Source organism: Leptidea sinapis, chromosome 2 (genome assembly GCF_905404315.1).
Source record: "Leptidea sinapis chromosome 2, ilLepSina1.1, whole genome shotgun sequence".
Classification (NCBI taxonomy): Eukaryota; Metazoa; Arthropoda; class Insecta; order Lepidoptera; family Pieridae; genus Leptidea; species Leptidea sinapis.
The window spans coordinates 21026886-21050925 of record NC_066266.1 but is presented as its reverse complement, the minus strand read 5'-3'; the positions used below and the strand labels follow the sequence as shown (position 1 = coordinate 21050925).

At 37.5% G+C, this 24040-nt stretch overlaps 1 protein-coding gene across 1 annotated transcript; it reads right to left on the bottom strand.

Moving 5' to 3' along the window:
• Nucleotides 1–722: 722 nt before the first annotated feature.
• LOC126973582 (ruvB-like 2) lies at nt 723–23582 on the bottom strand. Its single transcript, XM_050820907.1, has 8 exons — nt 23577–23582; nt 23236–23422; nt 22260–22376; nt 19281–19362; nt 18543–18655; nt 5727–5775; nt 3792–3930; nt 723–872 (listed from the first exon to the last, which is right to left on the bottom strand). Exons 1-8 carry the CDS (start codon nt 23580–23582, stop codon nt 723–725), a joined length of 843 nt encoding a protein of 280 aa, XP_050676864.1.
• Nucleotides 23583–24040: the final 458 nt, after the last annotated feature.

Sequence of the window (24040 nt, the reverse complement as noted above, 5' to 3'; positions counted from 1 at the left end):
TTTTCCGAATGACAAGCCGCCTTGCAAATAAACGCGGGAAACGTTATACGTCCGAACAAACCATTCGTATAGAAATAGAAAAAATGTCTATTTGTAAACATTTTACATACTCTCGGTTTATGCTTAGTTATAACTTTATGCCATTTATATTTGTAAGACCGTTAAATTTTTATGTAATACTAGCAGACCCGACAGACGTTGTTCTGTATATAATAAATAAAATAATGTTTTAATATGAATTTGTCAATAATATATCATAACATCAAAAATTACTTCGTAAAATATGCACCCAGCTGTCGTAATGAAATAGTTTCACAGCAGAGCTGTCAAACCGTGCGTCAATAAATTCTCTCATAGGAATTATGTATGGACACATCAAAGGAAAAACAAATTTGTTGTTTTTATTTAATTTAGCAGCATTTTCCTATTTATTCACCTTTTAAACCTTCTCTGGACTTCCACAAATAATTCAAGACCTAAATTTGCCAAATCATTCCAGCCGTTCTCGAGTTTTAGCGAGACTAATGAACAGCAATTATATTTTAATATATATAGATATATTGTCATTTTTTGTGTACGATAGCGCAACAAATGAATATTGTATTTAGTCACATGAATGCTAGTACTTTTATACTGATAAATAAAGCAATTCGTGCGAAATTATTCCCTAACAATTCAATTGCCGGGTCTCGAGTGCAATCCGTAACTTTTTTTTGATACATTCAAGTCAAGTTGCGAAATTTGGTAGTCTTCAACTCACCCCCCGATCCGTCGTTGAACATGAACTCGTCCTGGTATTCCTTGAGGAACTGCTCAGATCTGTGCTCGTCCAGGAACAACGAGTATACCTTCTTAACGTCCTCCATGCTCACCTGAACAACAGTGCCAGTCGTTAAACAACTTTATCTACACCCATGCTTTAAATCCTCTATTAAAGATTCTGAAACAGTTAGCTTATTACCAACATTAAAACACCCAATGTCGTAATAACCATTACATCATCCAAAGGAGTGTTGTAATGTTGTACTGAATTTCATAACAACACTTCTTGTTTTTTTTTTCGATCTCTTCATGCATAAAGAGTTTCAACAAACAGCCACATTATTATTGCTCGATGCGTGGTATCTGTATGGATTTCAAAAAAAGAACATTTTCGTTTACGCGCGTTCCACAATCCGAGAACATGGCGCGCCGTAAAAAAAAAAGGTTATTCAAAATCCCGACATTTTTCTTGAAAAATTGAGCGATTCAAGTTTTGACAGCACACCGCCGGATATTTTAAATACTGCCAAATAACCTAATATTCAAGTGAATTTTAATAATTGTACTATACAAAATGTAAATTACTACTAAAATTAATAATTCTTTCATTAATACTTAGTTTATTTGTATATAATCAGTAATGAACGATATTAGGTTACTACTAGGACTGGTGTTTTAATGTTAGCAGTAAGCTAACTGTTTCAGAAGCTTTTAGAGGATTCATATTCTGGGTGTAGATAAAGTCTTGTATGCAACTGTTGATAATTAGGTATTAAAACACTCATGTGATACTATTATATATCGCTTATCACACTCGGCTTCGTCTCGTGTGATAAGCCCACATTCGTGTTTTAATACCCCTTATTACACAACAGTTGCATAAATAACTATTACATATCAGGTTTTATAAACAAGTTCTCCGTAATATATTCTAAGAAATGAGGAAACCCGTAGGAAAACTAAAGTCACCGAGATAGCCCATTGTGAAACTGTAATGGCAGTGGGCAGGGCACATAGTTCTACGAACAGTTGACCGGTGGGTCAGTAAGCCCCCCACAAGATGGACCGATGATCTGGTCAAGATCGCCAGAATTGGTTGGATGAAGGCAGCGCAAGACCGATAGTCGTGGAGATCTTTAGGGGAGGCCTTTGTCCAGCAGTGGACGTCTACCGGCTGATGATGAGATGACAATAAACAACTAGAATCACAATCGATTTTTTTTCAGTTCTTCGTTTTTTTCAGTTGTGTTTCGACCGCGCTTTGAATACAACGCCACGCAATGACACAAAGTGTTCAGTGAAAAACTGTCCAAATAACAGCATATCCAAACTTAAAAACGATGGAGTGTCGTATGTCAGGTAAGTGCTACTTTAATTTAACAAAATTGTGTCACTAACTTGACGATTTTATACATTTTGCTAAATAGTTACATTTCAACTGCTAAAGCGAAATACATCGCCGACGAAATGTGCCAAAAGACGTCCGTCTCTTCTGCAAATCTCTTATGAGCTTATGAGCGTGTACAAAAGATTTTGAACATTACTGGCGCGATATAAGGTGTTAATTTGAATGAATGTTTTAATGTTACATGTATGAATTAATTTATACGTATACACATCGCCGTCAATATAAATACAACAACATTGTAAAGCCACAGCGTAAAGGAATCTCGACCTTATAACTAACAGACTAAGGTCAATTATGACATAAGTTGTTATTTAGTAAACTACTAATTAATTACTAACTAATAACAAACTTATTCTTGTTCATGTGACATCGTTCGATATCATTTGAGAATAATCCTTATGTTTGCAATACAACTACGAGTGTTATTGGTATTAGTCTTTTTAGTAGTGAGGATATTAGATAACATATATTACTGACAGAATTATGTTATATTATTAGCTGCGGAATTTAATTGGTATTATGGAACCCTGCAGTCCTCATAATATATGTACAATCGCAATCCTAATACGAATATTATTATTTTTCATACCCAAAAATCATATTGATGATGTTCAAGAACCGCACATTACAACCACCATAAAATAGACTTATGTTAGAACAAATATCTTCTTTGTAAAAATGTTATTATTGTAAAATAATAACATCGATTTCGATAATAATATTATCATTCGAATTTAGAACATGTCTGAAATCAAAGAAATTTCATTTGAACTCTATTCTAATATCGGTTGCGATGACGTTTGCTTCGAAATGACTTGCAAACAAATTTATGATAATCGAACGTCATGATAGTTGCGGCCGACTCTAGTTTGTGTCTGAATATGTATTATGTCCTATGGTATATTGCTATGGGGCAACGCTGCCGATATTAATACAATATTTGTGCAACAGAAGAGGGCTATTCGCGCTATTTATAACCTAGGTCCTAAAGAATTGTTGAGAGCAAAATTCAAAGAAATTAACATCTTGACTGTTGCTTCTCAATATATTATTGATAATGTAATGTATGTTCATAGGCACATAAGTGAATTTGCCAGAAACTGTCATAACCATAATGTTAACACCAGGAACAGACATAAACTGATGATGCCTACTACGCGGCTAAGTCGAGTTAGTAAGTGTGGGGCGATGTATATGCTTTTACAACAAGATCCCAGAAAATGTTCAAAACAAAAGTATTACGTTATTCAAAAGAATTGTTAAAAAACGTTTGTGTGGTAAAGGTTACTATAACATAAATGACTTTCTTAATGATACCACAGATTGGGAATGGAGTGACCGCCCTCAGGCTATTAAATAATAAGTTTAATTGTACAATGTTACTTTGTAAATGTTACTTTATTTGTAAACATATTTTTGATGGAAAAAAAAGCCCGCTGAGTTTGTTGCGCCCATTCTTCTCAGGCCTGAGGCATTCATTTTGGAATGGGTGGTAGATTTTTTTGACTTTCAATAAGTGATTTCACATCCTATTTTGAATAAAAATATTTGAATTTGAATAAATAAAAACTATGACAGCTGCTGGAAAAATTCGAATTTGAAGCCTTATGGTGGTACGTACCTCGGTGGCCTTTCGTCTCCTGGCGACCAGAGATGCCGTCGTGATCAGCTGGATGGCATACCGAAGTGATGTCTCTGTGGCCACTCGCGTCAACACCGTCAGAGCGTCTGCCGACATCTGACAGTCTTCCTCCTCACATCTGACACAACAAAACACCATTATGAATGTATTTTGTACAGTTATCTCGTGACTTGAACGCAGTCGGTTCTCGGTCTCAAAATTGATTCCTTTAGAATTATTTTTGATCTCATTTCTAATATACTAGATACCACTACCGCTTCGGAAACAACTTGCGCTCTGAGAGAGAAGGAGCGGCGCAAGAAACTCTCCCAGCATTCTTTTTTTGCGCTCTTTTCAATAAAAATATACAATATCGTACAATCATTTCTATCGCTATAAAATAATCAAAATCTAGTCCCAGGCTGTCCGATCACTTAGATATTCAGCAGTGGAGTAATAGAATTTACGACGGAGCCATTTTTTATAAAACATTTAAATTTATTTATAGACAATGGCTGGAAGTTTATTATAGCAGTGTATACATTTACCTTTAAAGCTATTATGTATCTTATGAAGCCTACTAGAATTAGTTACAAGTAATCCCTTATTTCTAGTGTTATAATAATCAATAAACTGTTTTTATTAACAGTTTTATATCCGTTAACGAATTAACTGTTTTTCTTCAACGAGAAAGCCTGTTGAACATAATAAGCTAATAAATTCAATCAACGTCTTCGCCCGTAACTCGCAATTAATGAAAAAATTGAATGCGGGGGGCATTTAATTAAACAGGTTAATTCAAAACAGTTGATCCCAGCCACTGTTCAGGCAGTATCTATAAATAAATTTAAATGTTTTATAAAAAAATGGCTCTGTCGTAAATCCTATTACTCCACTGCTGAATATCTAAATGATCGGACAGCCTGGGACTAGATTGTGATTATTTTATAGCGACTGTACAATATTGTATATTTTTATTGAAAAGAGCGCAAAAAAAAGAATGCTGGGAGAGTTTCTTGCGCCGCTTCTTCTCTCTCAGAGCGCCATTTGTTTCCGAAGCGGTAGTAGTATCTAGTAGTATAAGAAATGACATCAAAAAGAATTCTAAAGGAATCAATTTTGAGAAAATAAATGCCTTTTATGCCTTTTAACGACCACCTCTAGCGAGCGGTCAGTCAGGGACGAACTATCGGGCGAGGCGGTTGTGTCGCACGCACATTGCGGGAACACCACGTTATTATTACTCAAACATAATTACTGTAACATTTCTTGATGTATATAATACCGTGTGTTTGTTAACACTGTGTTTTACTTGCTGGCGTGCTAATTTTTTATTATTAAATAAAGGTCGAGACGAGCAGGACGTTCAGCTGATGGTAATACGCTCTACCCATTACGATGCAGTGCCGCTCGGGATTATTGAAAAACACAAAAACTCTGAGAGGCACTACAATTGCGCTCGACACCTTGAGGCATCAGTTGTTAAGTCTCATTTGCCCAGTAATTTCACTAGCTACGGCAACTTTCAGAGTGAAACACAGTAATGTTTAAACATAACTGCTTCACGGCAGAAATAGGCGCCGTTGTGGTACCCATAATTTAGCCGGCTTCCCGTGCAAAGGAGCCTCCCACTGGTAAATACCGTGTTGTCGCGTTAATGCCTAATCCGAATCCATCAGGATCCGTTTGAAAAAAAATAGTTTTTATTCATCACCAAACACGAGAAATGGCGAAAAATGTTTGAAAATTTGTTACTTTGGCTCATTGCAAGAAGTTGCTCTCACGGAACACGAGAGATCGCGAATTCGAGTCCCGCATCGTTTATTTTGTTTTCCTAATTTAAGTTATGCAATTAATCCCAGAAGTTATAACACTTTAAAAAATAACAAATTATTAATTTAAATTAAGTTAAAATTATCATAAAAAAATTCTCACCGAATGTTCAATATCTCTCTCAGCTCTTGGTGGGAGTAGGGCGCAGTCGGTACTATAATCATTCTGAAATATCAAAAAATTATCAATTTAATAATACGAATTTCAATTTAAAACATGTTGTATGCTTGAAATAACGCGACTTAAGTGAAAAATTATATTATTACTAGCTGTCCCAGCGAACGTTGTATTGCCGATATTAAAATCGCGATACAAAAGTAACTGTTGATCGTAGATGGGTGAAAATTTGAAGTTGTATGTATTTTTTAATACTGACTCATAATCAAACAAATTAAAAAAAAATGTAAAAAAAAAAAAATTGTGTGGACCTTAACATTTAGGGGGATGAAAAATGTCCGATTCTCAGACCTACCCAATATGCACTCAAAAGTTCATGAGAATCGGTCAAGCCGTTTCGGAGGAGTTCAAAGTTTAACACCATGACACGAGAATTTTATATATTAGATTACAACAATTCACAATATATACACATTGAAATTTTCACTAAATCCATTCAATTTCACTTGATATACACAGCACTAATATTTCACAATACGTCAGCTGTATAGCTACAGGTATACTGCTATAAGCATTTCCGTGACGCGAACTCGCGAGATTTCGATCATAAGAGGTCGAACCCATTCACAAAAGTTATCTACCTGTATTATGTTTATTCCTTTAATTATTTATTTATCGGGAGCGCAAGTCATGAGCATGTCGGTGACGCGAACCAATAAGATTATCCCCAACCAAAAAAAAAATTTCACTTAAAAAATCTAACAATACAAAATTGCATATCACCTGTCCAACAAGTCCAATGGTATTCCATGTGGGCTCTTGTAGTTGGTGCCCCTGATCCTGGTGATGCCTCGATTTGTGGCCATTATCACGATGGGCGCTGTGTCGGACTCCAGGGCTCGGTTCATGAACGAGAAACACTCAATGTCCAGCATGTGGGCCTGAAATGTGGACAACTTGCTGTATAATGTCACCATCATCATCATATCAGCCGGAAGACGTCCATTGCTGGACAATAGCCTCCCCCAAAGATCTCCACAACAACAATCTATCGTGTGCTACCCTCATCCAACGTATACCAGCGATCTTGACCAGATCGTCGGTCCATCTTGTGAGGGCCTACCAACACTGCGTCTTCCGGTACGTGGTCGCTATTCGAGGACTTTACTGCACCAACGGCCATCTGTCCGTCGAATACTCCTATACTTTTTTTTTAATGAAAATAAGGGACGACACGAGCAAGACGTTCAGCTGATGGTAATTGATACGCCTTGCCTATTACAATGCAGTGCCGATCAGGATGCTTGAAAGACCCAAAAACTCTGAGCGGCACTACAACTGCGTCCTTAAGACATAAAATGTTAAGTCTCATTTGACCAGTGATTTCACTAACTACGGCGCCATTCAGACCGTAACACACTAATGTTTAAACATTACTGCTTCACGGCAGAATTAGTTAAAACAGTTAATTTCATTGTCAATTGTCCATTTTTACGTATTCACCACGCGAGTAGATTCACCAAAGCTAAAACACCACCTGCCGCGAGTGAACGACAGAATCCCCATTGATGCGGTCTCAAAAACCGACAGCTGTCATTCACACTAAAGTAAAAACCGGCGACCTTGAGCGATATGAGTTCACGGCTCCTATGTAACAAAACCAATATATACAAAATTCTTGCGTCGAAAATTTAATATTTTAACAGGCGCAAACAGTTTAATAGCTAATCCACATTATTGATTACTAATCTTAATAAATGTACCAACAGAAAAAAGTAAAAGCTATAAGAACAACTTTTATGAGAGCAGTATACTAAACAAATGCATCATGCCGAGAAAAAACTTGTTTAACTGCAAACAAAACTGGTAGTTCATAATAGCTCTGGAGTGTTAAGTTTAACTAACAGCAAGCATTAGCAACCTACAAGTAAGACTTAAGGGTATGTGTAACAGGATAGTGTTCATTGCTCCAAATGCTATATTTTCACCACAAAACTTGTCTAAAAACACCTTCTTTGCGTGTTTTCCGCTTACTCTTCGCCTTAAGTGGAACTCACCTCGTCAATGAACAGGACCCCGGGTATCATCTCGGCTTTTCCCTCCTCCCGCCACTCAGCCACCTTGCAGTTGATCTGTTCTCGAATCTCAGACTTAATCTCCCCCGTATCCCCTGAAAATGTGATCAAGTGGTAAATGAAAAAAAAAATACTTACTTTAATTATTTATTAGTTCAACAAGAGAGCAAAGTCAGTTTTTGTTGCGAGTGTATGTTCTGAATCCCGAGCAAGCGGTGCATTCTATTTTTTTTTTTTTTATGGAATAGGAGGACAAACGAGCGTACGGGTCACCTGGTGCTAAGTGATCACCGCCGCCCACATTCTCTTGCAACACCAGAGGAATCACAAGAGCGTTGCCGGCCTTTAAGGAAGGTGTACGCGCTTTTTTTGAAGGTACCCATGTCGTATTGTCCCGGAAACACCGCACAAGGAAGCTCATTCCATAGCTTTGTAGTACGAGGGAGAAAGCTCCTTGAAAACCGCACTGTAGAGGACCGACACATCCAGATGGTGGGGATGATATCCTAACTTGTGGCGTGTCGTGCGAAGGTGGAATTCGGCGGCAGGAATCAGGTTAAACAGCTCTTCGGAACACTCCCCGTGATAGATGCGTTAGAAGACACACAATGAAGCGACGTCTCTACGCAACGCCAAGATATCCAGCCGTTCACAGAGCACTGAGTCCCCGACAATTCGAGCTGCTCTACGTTGCACGCGGTCAAATGGATCGAGCTGATACTGGGGTGCGCCAGATCAGAGATGACAGCAATACTCCATGTGTGGCCGGACCTGCGCTTTTTCATAATCGAATCACGCGTTCAGCGTGTGATTCTAAGTAAGAATCCTGAGCTTAGTGAGGGATTCAAATGCAAAAGAAACATAATACTAACCCCCATATTCATAATGGTCCGCTAACTTTAAACAGCCGCTTAGGAGTGTTTTTTCTCATTCTCACTTAGGTCAATAGAAGAAGACAGAGTGAGAATTAGCAATGCTTTAAGTTAGCAGACTATTATGAATAAGGGGGTAAGCCTTTTTGTGACACATACAAATGATCACCTAACTAGCGAAAAAGCGTAAAATTTATTTGTTCAACAAGTGAGCAAAGTTATATTTTGCTGCGAGTGCTGACTTTAAATCACGAATTGGCGAAGTAGTCTAGAATTAAATCACGGGCGTAGCGAGTGATTCTAATATAGACTACTGAGGTAGTGAGTGATTTAAAGGCACAAGACAAAAAAAAATTGCTCTCGTCTGAAACATACAACTTTTCACCACGACTAGCGAGAAAAGTGTTACAGGTTATAAGTAAGAGAAACAATAATTATGATAATATTTAACAATGTTTATTATAAATATCAAAGCCTCATAAAAAAAATCAAAAAATTATAAATCTAAATTTCGATAAGTAACATATTAATTTTTGTGACAATGAGCTAATACGCTAGGCTGACATGAGTTTCGGAACGCACCGGATCGCATTGTTTATTTTTTTAACGCGGAGTAATTCCCGGATGTATGGTCACGTGAGGTTCGAAATTTAAATATTATCATGTTAGAAAAAAAAGCTTCAGTGGGGTCCACATATTACCCATCTAGCAGATAGACTCAGCTCTGCGGCATATGCAGTTAGAAAGATTAGAGAGTACACGAATGTTGCGACCGCTAGATTAGTGTACTTCAGTTATTTTCACAGCATCATGACGTACGGTATATTACTATGGGGTCATGCTGCTGACATTGATACAGTGTTTGCACTGCAAAAGAGAGCTGTTCGTGCTATATATCAGCTTGGTTATAGACAGTCTCTCAAGAAAGAAAGAAAAATTTAAAGAAATTAATATTATGACTGTTCATTGTCAGCACATTTATGAAAATTTAATAAACGTTCACAAAAATCGTCACCTTTTTGCTCTTAATAGTGATTTTCATTATTATAACACTAGAAATAAGGGATTGCTTGTAACTAACTCTAGTAGGCTTAAGATACATAATAGCTTTAAGGGTAAATGTATACACTTTTATAATAAAGTCCCAGCCACTGTTCAGGCATTATCTATAAATAAATTTAAATGTTTTATAAAAAATATGGCTCTGTCGTAAATCCTATTACTCCACTGCTGAATATCTAAATGATCGGACAGCCTGGGACTAGATTGTGATTATTTTATAGCGATAGAAATGACTGTACAATATTGTATATTTTTATTGAAAATAGCGCAAAAAAAGAATGCTGGGAGAGTTTCTTGCACCGCTTCTTCTCTCTCAGAGCGCCATTTGTTTCCGAAGCGGTAGTAGTATCTAGTAGTATAAGAAAATTGACATCAAAAACAATTCTAAAGGAATCAATTTTGAGAAAATAAATGCCTTTATGCCTTTTAAATCACTTTGCCTCACGCTCGCAGCGAAAAGCGTTTTTGCTGCGAGTTTTCACGTAACAATAGCTCTCTTTTCGTGCTGGAGAGGTGAAATATTAGATTGTTAACCGAGGCTCGAAAGAATCAATTCCCGAGGTATTTAGACACCCGAGCGCAGCAAGGGCGGCTATAGTCTGAGTAGGAATTGATTCTTTTACCCGTGTTAAACACACTACTTTTCATTTCAAATATGAGGAAAATAAAAACTATTTGTTTATCTAAACTGTTCATAGATAATATGTTATAATATAAGTAGTACCTATTTAAAATTAATTGTCAAATTAGGACAATTTATGTCGACTTTTTGAATTTTAAATATGGAACTCACCGCGTAATTTTTGCGGCTTATTCCGCTCAAAGAAGTTTGCGCTAAGTTCACACTGGCTGTTTAGAAAGTCACATGGCCGCAGCATTTTTTTTAATTAGTTTTTTTTACATAAAACTCTTCACAGCTGACAGCAGTTCTATTTTTAAAGTTCATTCCGGCCCTGAGGTGGGAAGTAATTTGTATGAGTTTTTCCCATCTCTATGGAGGGAAGCAGCATTTTCCACCCAATAATCAGATAAAACAACATTACTTTCCGAGAATGGGTAATGAAACAATATTTATCACACTTATGCTTTAGATTAAGTATTGGTATTATTTTTACAAAGTTTTACAGAACGTGTGGCACGTTAATGTCACACATAGTTCGAGTCCGGCTCGAGTACGCCCGCTTGGGCGTAGTATAAGTTACCGCACTATGCGACTACGCCTGCCGTATCTAGTTGGAGTTCAGCGGAGGCAATTCCTTAATCAATTAATAACTAAGTGAACTCACCAGAGAAGAGTGCCAGGAAGCCATGAGTCCTGGAGTTAATAACATCCACCTCGTGCAGGGTCACAGTGTGAACCACTTCTTTCCTCTTCTGCAGTTCTCCTTCCGGACACTGCACGAATCGTGCCTGTTGCCCTGAACATATAATGTATAATATAATATAATAATAGATATATATATATTAAATTCGCATTCATACGCATAATATTATTCTTTTAATGTTTAAACTATACATATTATTATGTTAAAGTAAAATATCCGGACGACCGAGCCTTGCTCGGATTTTTAAGAATGTACAAAACTTGAACAAAAAAAAAACTAATAGGACATCTGGATTCAAACCGGGGTCTTCTGCTTTCCGGATCACCCAATGTCCCATCTGAGCTATTATAGTCTTGTATATAGTGGCGAAATTTACCTTTGTATTCTAATGTTATTCTAACTGTTTCTCATTCAAACATGGATAAAACCCATTTTTTTTTAATTGAAACCTAGCTAGATCGATTTATCACCCTCGAAATCCCCTGCATACTTAATTTTATGAAAATCGTTGGAGCCGTTTCCGACATTCAGTTTATATATATATATATATATATACAAGAATTGCTCGTTTAAAGATATAAGATAAGATTAAGTTGAAAACTCATTAGTTGATTTTTGTTTATATAGAGAGACCTGTAATTGGCTTTTATATGTACACTTATTTTTAAGACTAATTTGTGCTAATATTTATACTGTTGGCCTTTTCAATAAATAAATAAATTTATATATCCTGCATTAGCATTGACATGTATAGGCTCGCAATCGCCTATTAAAAGGTCGAAAAAAATGTGCGTGCGCCGTTGTATATGTCGGCGTTAAGCCAGGGATATCTCGTTGAAATAACACACTAAGAATTTCTCAATTTACTCAACCACAATAATTTCTAGTATAGAACTGAACAGTTTTATAGTTTCCTTACAATAGACATAACAGATATAGTATATATAAGTTCTTTTAAAACAACCAAATAAAATTTGGTACTCCTAAACACGGACGAGTAAAATAAAAAGGACTCCGTGTCACCTTACATAACAGTGAGGCACCAAAACAAGCCGGTAAACGTATAAATACATAGCCCCACACATACAAGCCTATCGCTCGCCATTATGAGATTTGCCATCGTCTGTGACAGAACTGTTTCCGTTGCAATAAAATATTTTTAAAATGCCGTCGTGCGTTGTGAAAAAGTGTAAAAACAATACTATAAAAGTATTTGTGGATATATGATTATTTAAGGGAGAAAAAATTGTGTATCTGGTATCCCCAGTAACCGCACACACACTAGCATAAAGGTGCTTCACTTGCTAATATCACGGCGCGGAGTCCTTCTTTTTTTACTCGTCCGAGCTGCTAAATAATTCCCAAATACAGCAATTTAAATAACTTCAAATGATTTTTATAATACAAAGGTTTTAAACTCGAGATGAATACTTAACAAAATGGAATATAGACGAAGTTTAACCACTTGGTTGAAATCTATGAGTTATAATAAGAGACCTTAGTAATCTATATATATAAAAATGAATTGCTGTTTGCTGAATTCTCGCTAAAACTCGAGAACGGCTGGACCGATTGACTAATTTTGTTCTTGAATAATTTGTGGAAGTCCAGAGAAGGTTTTAAAGGTGAATAAATTTGAAAATGCTCGGAATGAAATAAAAACATCAATTTTCTTTCACTATAATTCAGCATTGCAAAATACGTACAACTTCAAATTTTCGCCCTTCTACGATCTACAATTATTTTTGTATCGCGATTTTTATATTTTTCTGTTCCATACACAAATCCTCTCTCTATAGTTGCAAGATGGCAGTCTTATAAAATAACTAGTGGGCCCGACAGACGTTGTCCTGTACACACGTCTTAAATTTGAAAAATCGGTCCAGCCGTTAGGAGGAGTTCACTAACATACACATGAGCAGGAGAATTATATTATATGGACGGAATTGAGAATCTAAACCAATTTCAAATTCACTGGAACACACAAAAAAATCATCAAAATCGGTCCAGCCGTTTAGGAAGTAGTTCAATTGTGAATCTAAACCATTCTCGAATCCACCTGCAGACACACACCAATCTCAAATTAACTGGAACACACAAAAAAATCATCAAAATCGGTCCAGCCGTTTAGAAGGTAGTTCAATTGTGAATCTAAACCATCCTCGAATCCCCTTAAACTCACACAAAAATTTTCATCAAAATCGGTCCAGCCGTCTAGGAGGAGTTCAGTGACATACACACGCACACAAGAAATATATATATTAAGATTGTAGTACGATATATTTGGTAGGTCTGAGAATCGATCGTCATCTATTTTTATTCCCCAAATTTTTAATCATTTTTTTTTTCTTATTACTTTATATGGCAATACAACGTTTGCTGCTGGGTCAGCTAGTGTTAAATAATATTGTATAGAATTTTTTACCTCCACGTGTACAAAAAATACTCCATAACTTTACATCTATTTAAGTTGCTAAATGTTATAATTAAGGTTGCACTGATCCCACAGACTAACCATCAAGATGGTTTTGTGGGACCATTATTTTATTTAGTCATTGTAATGTGAAAGCTGTAATACATAAAATCATAAATATGGAATAGGAAGAGCTATTTAACTACACGGAGTAAATTTTAGGTATACCTTCTTGAAAGTACAATAAGTAGTATTTGACGAAAAGTAACAATGACACACACCAAACACACGCACACACGCACACACACACACACACACAAGGCAAGAACGCTGGAGTACTTCAAGTAAGGGACGCTGGACCTACCGCCTGATATCCGAATGCATGGGATGCAACTAGTGCATACGCGGCAGAAATACTAAAATACTTGCGAAGGTTAGAGAGGGCAAGAAAAGCCACTGTAGTAAATTTATAGTTTTTAGTTGGAAATAGCAAAAGCTAAATTCTCCCCCCGTGAAGAAATGCCTTGCGAGGATTCCATGGGGGCTTAGGAGATAGAAGAAGAGGCGGTTTTTTATCGGTATTGGCCTACGTAAAAGTATTTTTCCCCTCAGAAAAAAAACACACACACACCCACACACACACACACACACACACACACACACACACACACACCCACACACACACAAACACAAACAGACACACACAGACATCCTGTTTGTATAATATTTTTCTTTTGTTACATTATATTTTTAGACTTAATTTATGATCCCTGGTTTTTGGTGCTGTTAATTTTAATTTTTATGGAAGAGCGTGGCCTTTTGGCACAGGTGTTACTCACTTAATAGGTCACATCCACTATTATGTTTGAACCATTTTTGGTACTGAAATAAATGATATAATTTTTTCATTTTCAATTTTCATGATGGCGCTGCAAGCAAGATTCGAAATGCAATTAAGAAAGACTTATTGCATAAAATAATAAAGTTTGATACAGAATAATGATATTTAATCTATCCGAAATTAATTTAAACATTTGCACATTCACTTAAGCATTTTAAAAATAAATAAAACATCTTCAAAACGGCAACCAAAATATATCACACCTTAATAAATAACGGTTTAATGTTTACACAACACAGTCGACTGTGTTGGTTTTTTTTTAATGAAAATAAGGGACAAGACGAGCAGGACGTTCAGCTGATGGTAATTGATACGCCCTGCCCATTACAATGCCGCTCAGGATTGAAAAACAACAAAAATTATGAGCGGCACTACAACTGCGCTCGTCACCTTGAGATATAAGATGTTAAGTCTCATTTGCCCAGTAATTTCACTAGCTACGGCGCCCTTCAGACCGAAACACAGCAATGCTTACACATAATCTAGCTGGCATCCTGTGCAATGGAGACTCCCACTGGTGATGCATGCACTTATGCATGAGCATTCACCACCTTCCCATCGTTATCCCGGAGGGTGGCCTTTGTTTGGGCGCAAAAACTTAAAATTCGAGTATTGATCGAACTGTGAATAATTCTCAGTCTGTCCTGAAAATTCTGTCTCAAATACGGTGATTATAAGAATTGTGTGCTTTTAAATTACCACTCCCTTTTTTTATGTAAATAAGGGACAAGACGAGCAGGACGTTCATCTGATGGTAATTGATACGCCCTGCCCATTACAATGCAGTGGCGCTCAGGATTCTTGAAACCCCCAAAAATTCAGAGCGGCATTACAACTGCACTCGTCACCTTGAGACAAGATGTTAAGTCTCATTTGGCCAAGTAATTTCATTAGCTACGGCGCCCTTCAGGCCGAAACACAGTAATGCTTACACTTTACTATTTTACGGCAGAAATAGGCGCCATTGTGGTACCCATAATCTAGCCGGCATCCTGTGCAAAGGAGCCTCCCACTGGTAAACTTCTACACCTGTTCCAGTAGCTATAGTTTAATTAAATATAACTTACCGGTAGCGTCATAGTCTCTGGCACGCGCGAAACTTCTGCCCAGTCTATTAATTTTCCCCGTTGCTTTGTCTATGGTGATGACGTCACCGGCTTGCACCTGAAGGTAACACACAGAACTTATTAACGGCCTTGCAAATAAACTTGGATTTAAGTTATAACTGAGAATAAACCAAGAATAATTTGTATGTTAGCCACTGTTCAGGCATTATCTATAAATAAATTTAAATGTTTTATATAAAATGGCTCTGTCGTAAATCCTTACACTCCACAGCTGAATATCTAAGAGATCGGACAGTCTGGGACTTGATTATGATTATTTTATAGCGATAGAAATGACTGTACATTATTGTATAAAATACACAAATATTGAAAACAGCGCAAAAAAATAATGCTGAGAGAGTTTCTTGCGCCGCTTCATCTCTCTCAGAGCGCCATTTGTTTCCGAGGCGGTAGTAGTATCTAGTATATTAAAAATGACATCAAAAAATCTTCACAAATAAAATTTGAATTCTATCTAATAGATTTGCAAGACATCTCAAGTCAATTTCCTAATATGCAATTATTGGGGTTGAGCAGGTTATCAACTGTAAAGTAGATCCTGTAGATGAAGCCACAACCTGAAAGTTGAACAAAGCATTCAAGATTTGCTTTGTTCAACAAGATCAACGATACGTCACTCGAACGGTTGGCTCAGTTGGAAACTGCTCGCACGGAACGCGAGAGGTCGCGGTTTCAAGTCCCGCATCATTTTAAATCAAATCAAAATCAGTTTATTCACGTAGGTCACGGAAATGACACTTATGAGTGTCAAAAAAAAAATTTTCTTATTGAATCTACCGCTACTTCGTGAAGGGTTGAGCTAATGAGAAGAAGTAGCAAAAAAACTCATTGCCACTCTTTTATATCAAGATTTACAGATCATTTCAATTACAATATAATATGTAAAATGTAAAATGATGCAACAAACACACTCAAACGTCAAATAGTCAATGTCTTACACGAGTAACTAAGTCAAAAAAATAAATGTAAATTAATACAAAAGTTATTGAGTACAGTAGCTGCATCATCCACATACACCATAAATGAATAAAGGTATTCTGTGAGCATTTTATAAGCGATTATAAATAAATAAACATGTATATATCCATACATACATACATATATATATATATATATATTTCATAAAATCATAAATTTTGTTTTCATATTTTATTGTTGACTATATCGTTGACAACACTGTCAATACAATGATAATTCTGAAGATTCCCGAATGTCAGGCAGCCTTGGCAATAAACGCGGGAAACGTTATACGTCCGAACCCATTCCAGTAAGCATTTGTCTATGATAGCGTTACGCGAACGGTAAGTTGGTGAATGCGTGACGAGAGCGTTACGAACGAACGGTACCGTTACACAAATGGTGATTTATTTGACTTGGGGAGTAAGTTGGTGAATGCGTGACGAGAGCGTTACGAACGAACGGTACCGTTACACAAATGGTGATTTATTTGACTTGGGGAGTAAGTTGGTGAATGCGTGACGAGAGCGTTACGAACGAACGGTACCGTTACACAAATGGTGATTTATTTGACTTGGGGAGTAAGTTGGTGAATGCGTGACGAGAGCGTTACGAACGAACGGTACCGTTACACAAATGGTGATTTATTGACTTGGGGAGTAAGTTGGTGAATGCGTGACGAGAGCGTTACGAACGAACGCTGCGGTTACGCGAACGGTTAATTCTTGATTTGGGGAGTAGGCTCGTGATGGCGTGACGACAGCGTTACGAACGAACGCTGCGGTTACGCGAACGGTTAATTCTTGATTTGGGGAGTAGGCTCGTGATGGAATGACGAGAGCGTTGCGAACGAACGCTGCGGTTACGCGAACGGTTAATTCGTGATTTGGGTGAGTAGGCTCGTGATGGCGTGACGAGAGCGTTACGAACGAACGCTGCGGTTACGTGAACGGTTAATTCTTGATTTGGGGAGTAGGCTCGTGATGGCGTGACGAGAGCGTTACGAACGAACGCTGCGGTTACGCGAACGGTTAATTCTTGATTTGGGGAGTAGGCTCGTGATGGCGTGAGGAGAGCGTTGCGAACGAACGCTGCGGTTACGCGAACGGTTAATTCGTGATTTGGGTGAGTAGGCTCGTGATGGCGTGACGAGAGTTTGCGAACGAACGCTAGCGTTACGCGAACGGTGATTTGTTGACTTGGGGAGTAAGTTGGTGATTGCGTAACGAGAGCGTTGCGAACGAACGCTGCGGTTACGCGAACGGTTAATTCGTGATTTGGGTGAGTAGGCTCGTGATGGCGTGACGAGAGCGTTGCGAACTAACGCTAGCGTTACGCGAACGGTGATTTATTGACTTGGGGAGTAAGTTGGTGATTGCGTAACGAGAGCGTTGCGAACGAACGCTAGCGGTTACGCGAAAGGTTAATTCTTGATTTGGGGGAGTACGCTCGTGATGGCGTGACGAGAGCGTTGCGAACGAACGCTGCGGTTACGCGAACGGTTAATTCTTGATTTGGGGGAGTAAGCTGGTGATTGCGTGAAGACAGCGTTACGGGAACGGTGATTTCTTGACTTGGGGAGTAAGCTGGTGAGTACGTGACGAGAGCGTTACGAACGGAACCGACAGAACTGGATAACGTAGGCGGAGTCAAAGCGAGTGGCGGTATCCACGGTCCGTTGACGGCACAGATGGGGACGCTGGTTGAGGATAGTTTTAAAATAAAACTACCCAACAATCTAGATCGCTGTGAAGGTACTTGAAAAAGTATCCAATGCAACAGAGCGAGATGAGCACGAGAGGATGTTGTCCAGTTGCAAATCTCCTATTGATGACGACAAAACCAAAACATGTCCTATACAGTCAGAGAGACGGAAAAATAATAAAAGCGCGTTTCATAATATTAGGTAACATTAACAGAGCCATCTACATTTTTTATGAATTACTAATCTAATGACAAATATATTTAGCGTTTAGTGTTAGTGTTTTTGAGAATCTCTACAATAAACCGATAGCTCACCTTCTCCTTGAGCAGTGAGTCAATCATCTTCGTTCCCATGTCGTAGTTTGTCTCCATGTCGGTTGTCTTCAAGGTCAACCGACCGGTCCTGGCACCACCTGCTCCGATACCACGCTCCACCACAACTTCAACCACCTCTCCTTCTATGATCTCTGACTCTTCTCTGAAACAAATATTACAATATCGTTACAAATGTTAGGATATCATCACCACCATCTGGATGTGTGGCGGTCTACCACAGTGCGGTTTTCAAGGAGCTTTCTTCCACGTACTACGAAGCTGTGGAATGAGCTTCCTTGTGCGGTGTTTCCGGGACGATACGACAAGGGTACCTTAAAAAAATCGCGTACACCTTCCTTAAAGGCCGGCAACGCTCCTGTGATTCCTCTGGTGTTGCAAGAGATTGTTGGCGGCGTAGATCACTTAACAACATGTGACTCGTACGCTCGTTTCTCCTCCTATTCAATTTCAATGATTCATTAACTACAACAGGTCGACCTGGCACCACAAGCAGCACCCGTTCCAGAGTTGACGCATGGACCAGCCATCGTTCCCTTCGCATATATTTGAGGGAAGAAGATAGCATACCTACGTATAATAACTAAAAATAACAAAATTAATGCTCGCAAAGCAAAAACATATAAGGAATTGATAAGATGATCGACCATCAGGAAGGGAGAGTAGTGCGTGACGTCATTACTCAGGCGCGTCACGAACCTAGAGATTAATCCACAGTATATTCAAATGATACACAGTATATGAGGGTATACACAAAAAAAATAACTTACTTTATTCTAATACCGATTGACTTCCGAATTGCCTGCGTCAATGCCTCCGTCTTGCTCATTTCCAACGAATATATCTCGGACCCTGAAAATAACAATGGGTGGTTTATAACTTACAACAATATAATTGTGTGGCCAAGGCTTCTACCACCCGGTTAAATATCTCTGGATCTAGCATCGATGACGTCACATAGTCTCTTTGGTACGGTGTGCAAAACAAGCATCACTAAGATATTATCTATATATATATATATATATATATATATATATAAATGAATTGCTGTTCGTTAGTCTCGCTAAAACTAAAGAACGGCTAGACCAATTTGGCTAATTTTGGTCTTGAATTAATTGTGGAAGTCCAGAGAAGGTTTAATAGGTTGAAAAAATATGAAAATACTCGGAATTGAATAGAAACATCTATTATGATTTTACTATGATGTGTCCTCCGTCGTTCAAATAAAAATAATAGTTTAAAATGAAAAAGTAATTAGAATTTTTATATCTTTCTAACTTTCTCAGGACTTAAAAAATAAACTTCCTTAAAACACGGTTAATAACACTTTTAACTTCATTTTATACAAAAATTTAGATATTTTATTTATCGATTGAGGCAGTACTAAGTCTGCCGGGTCAGCTAGTTATTAATAAATAAACTACGATTTATTTATTCTCTATTACAGAATACAGATTGATGTAAAGGTGTTGTGTTGTTTTTTTTTATGAAAATAAGGGACGAGACGAGCAGGACGTTCAGCTGATGGCAATTGATACGCTCTGCCCATTACAATGCAGTGCCGCTCTGGATTCTGAAAAAACTCAAAAATTCTGAGCGGCACTACAACTGCTCTCGTCACCTTGAGACAGGATGTCAAGTCTCATTTGCCCAGTAATTTCACTAGCTACGGCGCCCTTCAGACCGAAACACAATAATGCTTACTGCTTCACGGCAGAAATAGGCGCCGTTGTGGTACCCATAATCTAGCCGGCATCCTGTGCAAAGGAGCCTCCCACTGTTGTGTGGTGATGCTGATTATTAATATTATTACTAGCCGACACACTCTGTTCTGCCATTAGAAAATGATAAGGATTAATATCGTATTTGTGCAAACGAATTTACATTCCCGCTACAATTTGTTATGTCTCAAAGGGTTTAAACAGCGTTATCGTTCAAAGCTCCCAGGCAGCTGATTTTTTACGACATCTTCAACAAATTTCAATAATATAAACAAAAACTAGGTGTACTGTACACACGTCTTAAATTTGAAAAATCAGTCCAGTCGTTAGGAGGAGTTCACTAACATGAGCAGGAGAATTATATTATATGGACGGAATTGAGAATCTAAACAATTCTCAAATTCACTGGAACACACAAAAAATCATCACAATCGGTCCAGCCGTTTAGGTGGTAGTTTAATTGTGAATCTAAAACATTCTCGAATCGACCTGGAGACACAAAGAAAGTGTCATTAAAATCGGTCCAGCCGTTTAGGAGGAGGTCATTTACTAAAATCTTCATTGAGAACCATGCTATCGATTGAATCTATCGAACAGTGTGAAGATAGGTGCAGTAGTTTATGAGTTTATACGAACATACAGACAGAGACGCAGTGAAGCACTTTGTTATATAATATGTAGTGATGATGATGATGATGCAATTAAAGAATGGGCTAAGTAAAAAATATATATTTTACTGACAGTACTATTATAGCAAAACAGACACAACAGAAGTATTAACAACAAAAGTCAAAACTTAACAATGAATACTTCCGAAATAAAGCAGTGATAGCATGAAAATATCAAGACATGTAACTGAAGGTAATGAAACTGTAAACTGTACTGACGCAACAAAACGAGCGCAAGGGGGTGATAGGTTAAACGGGAGGAGACAGGAGACTTCACGTTCCAGCGAGGTCCAGAGATGTATGGCTGTGAAGTATACATAGTAGTTTCCTCAAATAATTTTCACACATATTCAACGTCAAATAAACGTTAAATATTTTATAAATGCTGAAAGTTAAGAACACACACACAGGTAAGAAAGATGGACCATTATGGAGTTTGGTTTACAGTGGCTTTGGCAGGTAACCGGTACTAAAGGTGTGTAAAATACAGATCTAAATACATCAAATAATAAAGTGTGATTTTTCGGTATTACCCTTCAGAATATTATTAAAAATTACGTTATTCATTGCCAGACACTTAACATTGTGGCAACCCCTTGCCAGACACACTTAATGTTCATGAAATTATAATTTTACTTATGTCATAGCATAAAAGCTGATTTTTATATAATACTTGGTTAATAAGCAGATGATATTTCGACATTAGACAGACATTTTTGATAGTTCCAACCCCTTGCTAGACAAACATTATAAAATGTAAGAAGAAATTCGTGATTCGAATGACTTATGCAAATAAACTTAAGGCAAGGCTGAGCAACGGTCAGGCTCTTTTCAAATGTCCCGGTTGCCGGGTAGCCGATGCAGACTGTCTGCCGATTTTGTCTCCATTAGGGTTTTTATTTTCTTGCTAGTGCATGATCAATTAATTGCCATCTGGATTTTGTACAGAAGATACTATCGCGGGAAAAGGAAGTCAATTAACATGCAAAGAGAACACTGTGGAGCATTCTACCCCTTATTTCCAGACTTTTTACCAGTGGGAGGCTCGTTTGTACAGGATGCCAGCTAGATTATGGGTACCACAACATAGTTGTATAAACATTACTGTGTTTTGGTCTAAGGGTGCTGCAGCTAGTGAAATTACTGGGTAAATAAGACAATATTTTATGTCTCAAAGTGAAGAGTGCAATTGTAGTGCCACTCAGAATCATTGGATTTCCTGAGGGGCACTGCATTGTAATGGGCAAGGTGTAGCAATTACCATCAGCTGAACATCTTGATCATCTAGTTAAACACACAGTTGTCACAGTCTATGTAGACATATAAAATGATCTTAGAGTAAAATATAAAAAATACACACCAGCCATGCTTGTAAAAGGTGTATCTGGTCCCAAGGCTTGTGCAAGTCCCATAGCGATAGCTGTCTTGCCAGTTCCTGGTTGTCCAGCCAACAATACAGCACGGCCTGCTATTTTACCTGCAACACACACATGGAGCAAATGAGTAAAGAAAGAATAACAAATCAATGAGGGCAAAACAGTCTTAGAGAATCTCGTGGAACGTTTGTCTACCAAATTGGTAATGTCTTGAAAAAAGGAAAGATCCAAAGCGTGTATGAAAAGACTAATTGTTAAAATATGTCTATAAAATAGTACTTGTTCTCTGTATGCATACTGTTCAATCTATGTCATTCCTTTATAGAATCTGCTCTCTCTTTGCCCTTCACCGTAATGGAAGCTACACGAAGATCACGAAACTCTTGTTATATAAGTTATAATTAAAAATACATCTTACTAAAAAACAGTTTACTAATTTCAATCCTAATACTTATGATAGGAGAAAGACTGTGAATGAGGTTTGTTGGGATAGAATGAAGTGGTATGCTGTTGTGTGTGCCTACCCCGACGGGATACATTTTATTTTCTTTTTCCCGTAAATGGGAAAGGCAAAGGCAGAGCCATTGCCAAAGGTTTTTTACTTTTAAATAAAAGTAAACTAAGTGCCTAAGATAATTAATATGTCTAGATAGAGTCCCTTGGTGTTAGACAACTGATAAAAACAGGCCAGTGTGTGTGACAAGCTACATCTTACACCCGCTATTGGTATGACACTGTGTTAGTGTGAGTGAATTGCTCAAAAATGTGGTTAGTTCTAAATTTTTTTTTTACATTTTCACTCTATATAGACATATAAAATGGTAAAAGCTAACTAATTAAGAATTGTTGATTCAGTTATAATCATTATTATCTCGTATAATTTATATTGATTTAGGTAATTTAATATCTGAGAATTTCAATTATTTTGTTACCATGGCAACTACAAAATTTGATCTATACCTTCCCTTATCATCTGTAATATGACTCCAGCAGCTTTCCTTGCCATCTTCTGGCCCACCATGCCTTGAGAGACAGCCCTGGGTTCCAATGCATCATCTAAGCCAAGCCCTCGTATATGAGAATGCGCTCCAATCCGTTCAATCCTTGTTATTGATCGAACTTCCTGAACTTGAGCAGCAGCTAACGACTAAAATTGATTAAAAAGCTACTTGATCTCTTTCTTATCAACTTAAAACATAAAAACAACACAGTCACAGTGTTAATTTAGAGGTTATAACTTCACGATAAGTAAGTATGTTATAAAAAATTATACAAAATACTGTTTTATTAATAGTACTTACAGTCATCTTGGAATTTTATAATACGGAATTAAATATTTGATGTGATGGAGGAGACGAAGTATCCACAGTAACGCACAAAAATAAAACCGGCTCTGAAATTCAAATTTCGAAAAACAAACTATGACAACATTAGTTCTGAAAATGGAATCACGGTTCACAAATGACAACCCAAAATAGTTTTTTTTTAATCTTATGACCTGGGAACTAATACATTTTAGTAAATCATACCGATGTACCAATAATGCATAAGTACAAGAAACATATCCCCCTCTACCCCTCAGGAAACGTTCGTTCATAGGCGGCAAGTCGTAACGACCGGTCTCAATACTCTACCTACAGTTAAACTCGATTAGCTACTAGAGTTTATCGGTAACTTCCAAACTATCTGATACTGCCGTCTCAATAACAAAATTCTCGCAAGGCTAACAGTTAAAGACAGATAGGTCTTTGTTAAACGTCTCCCT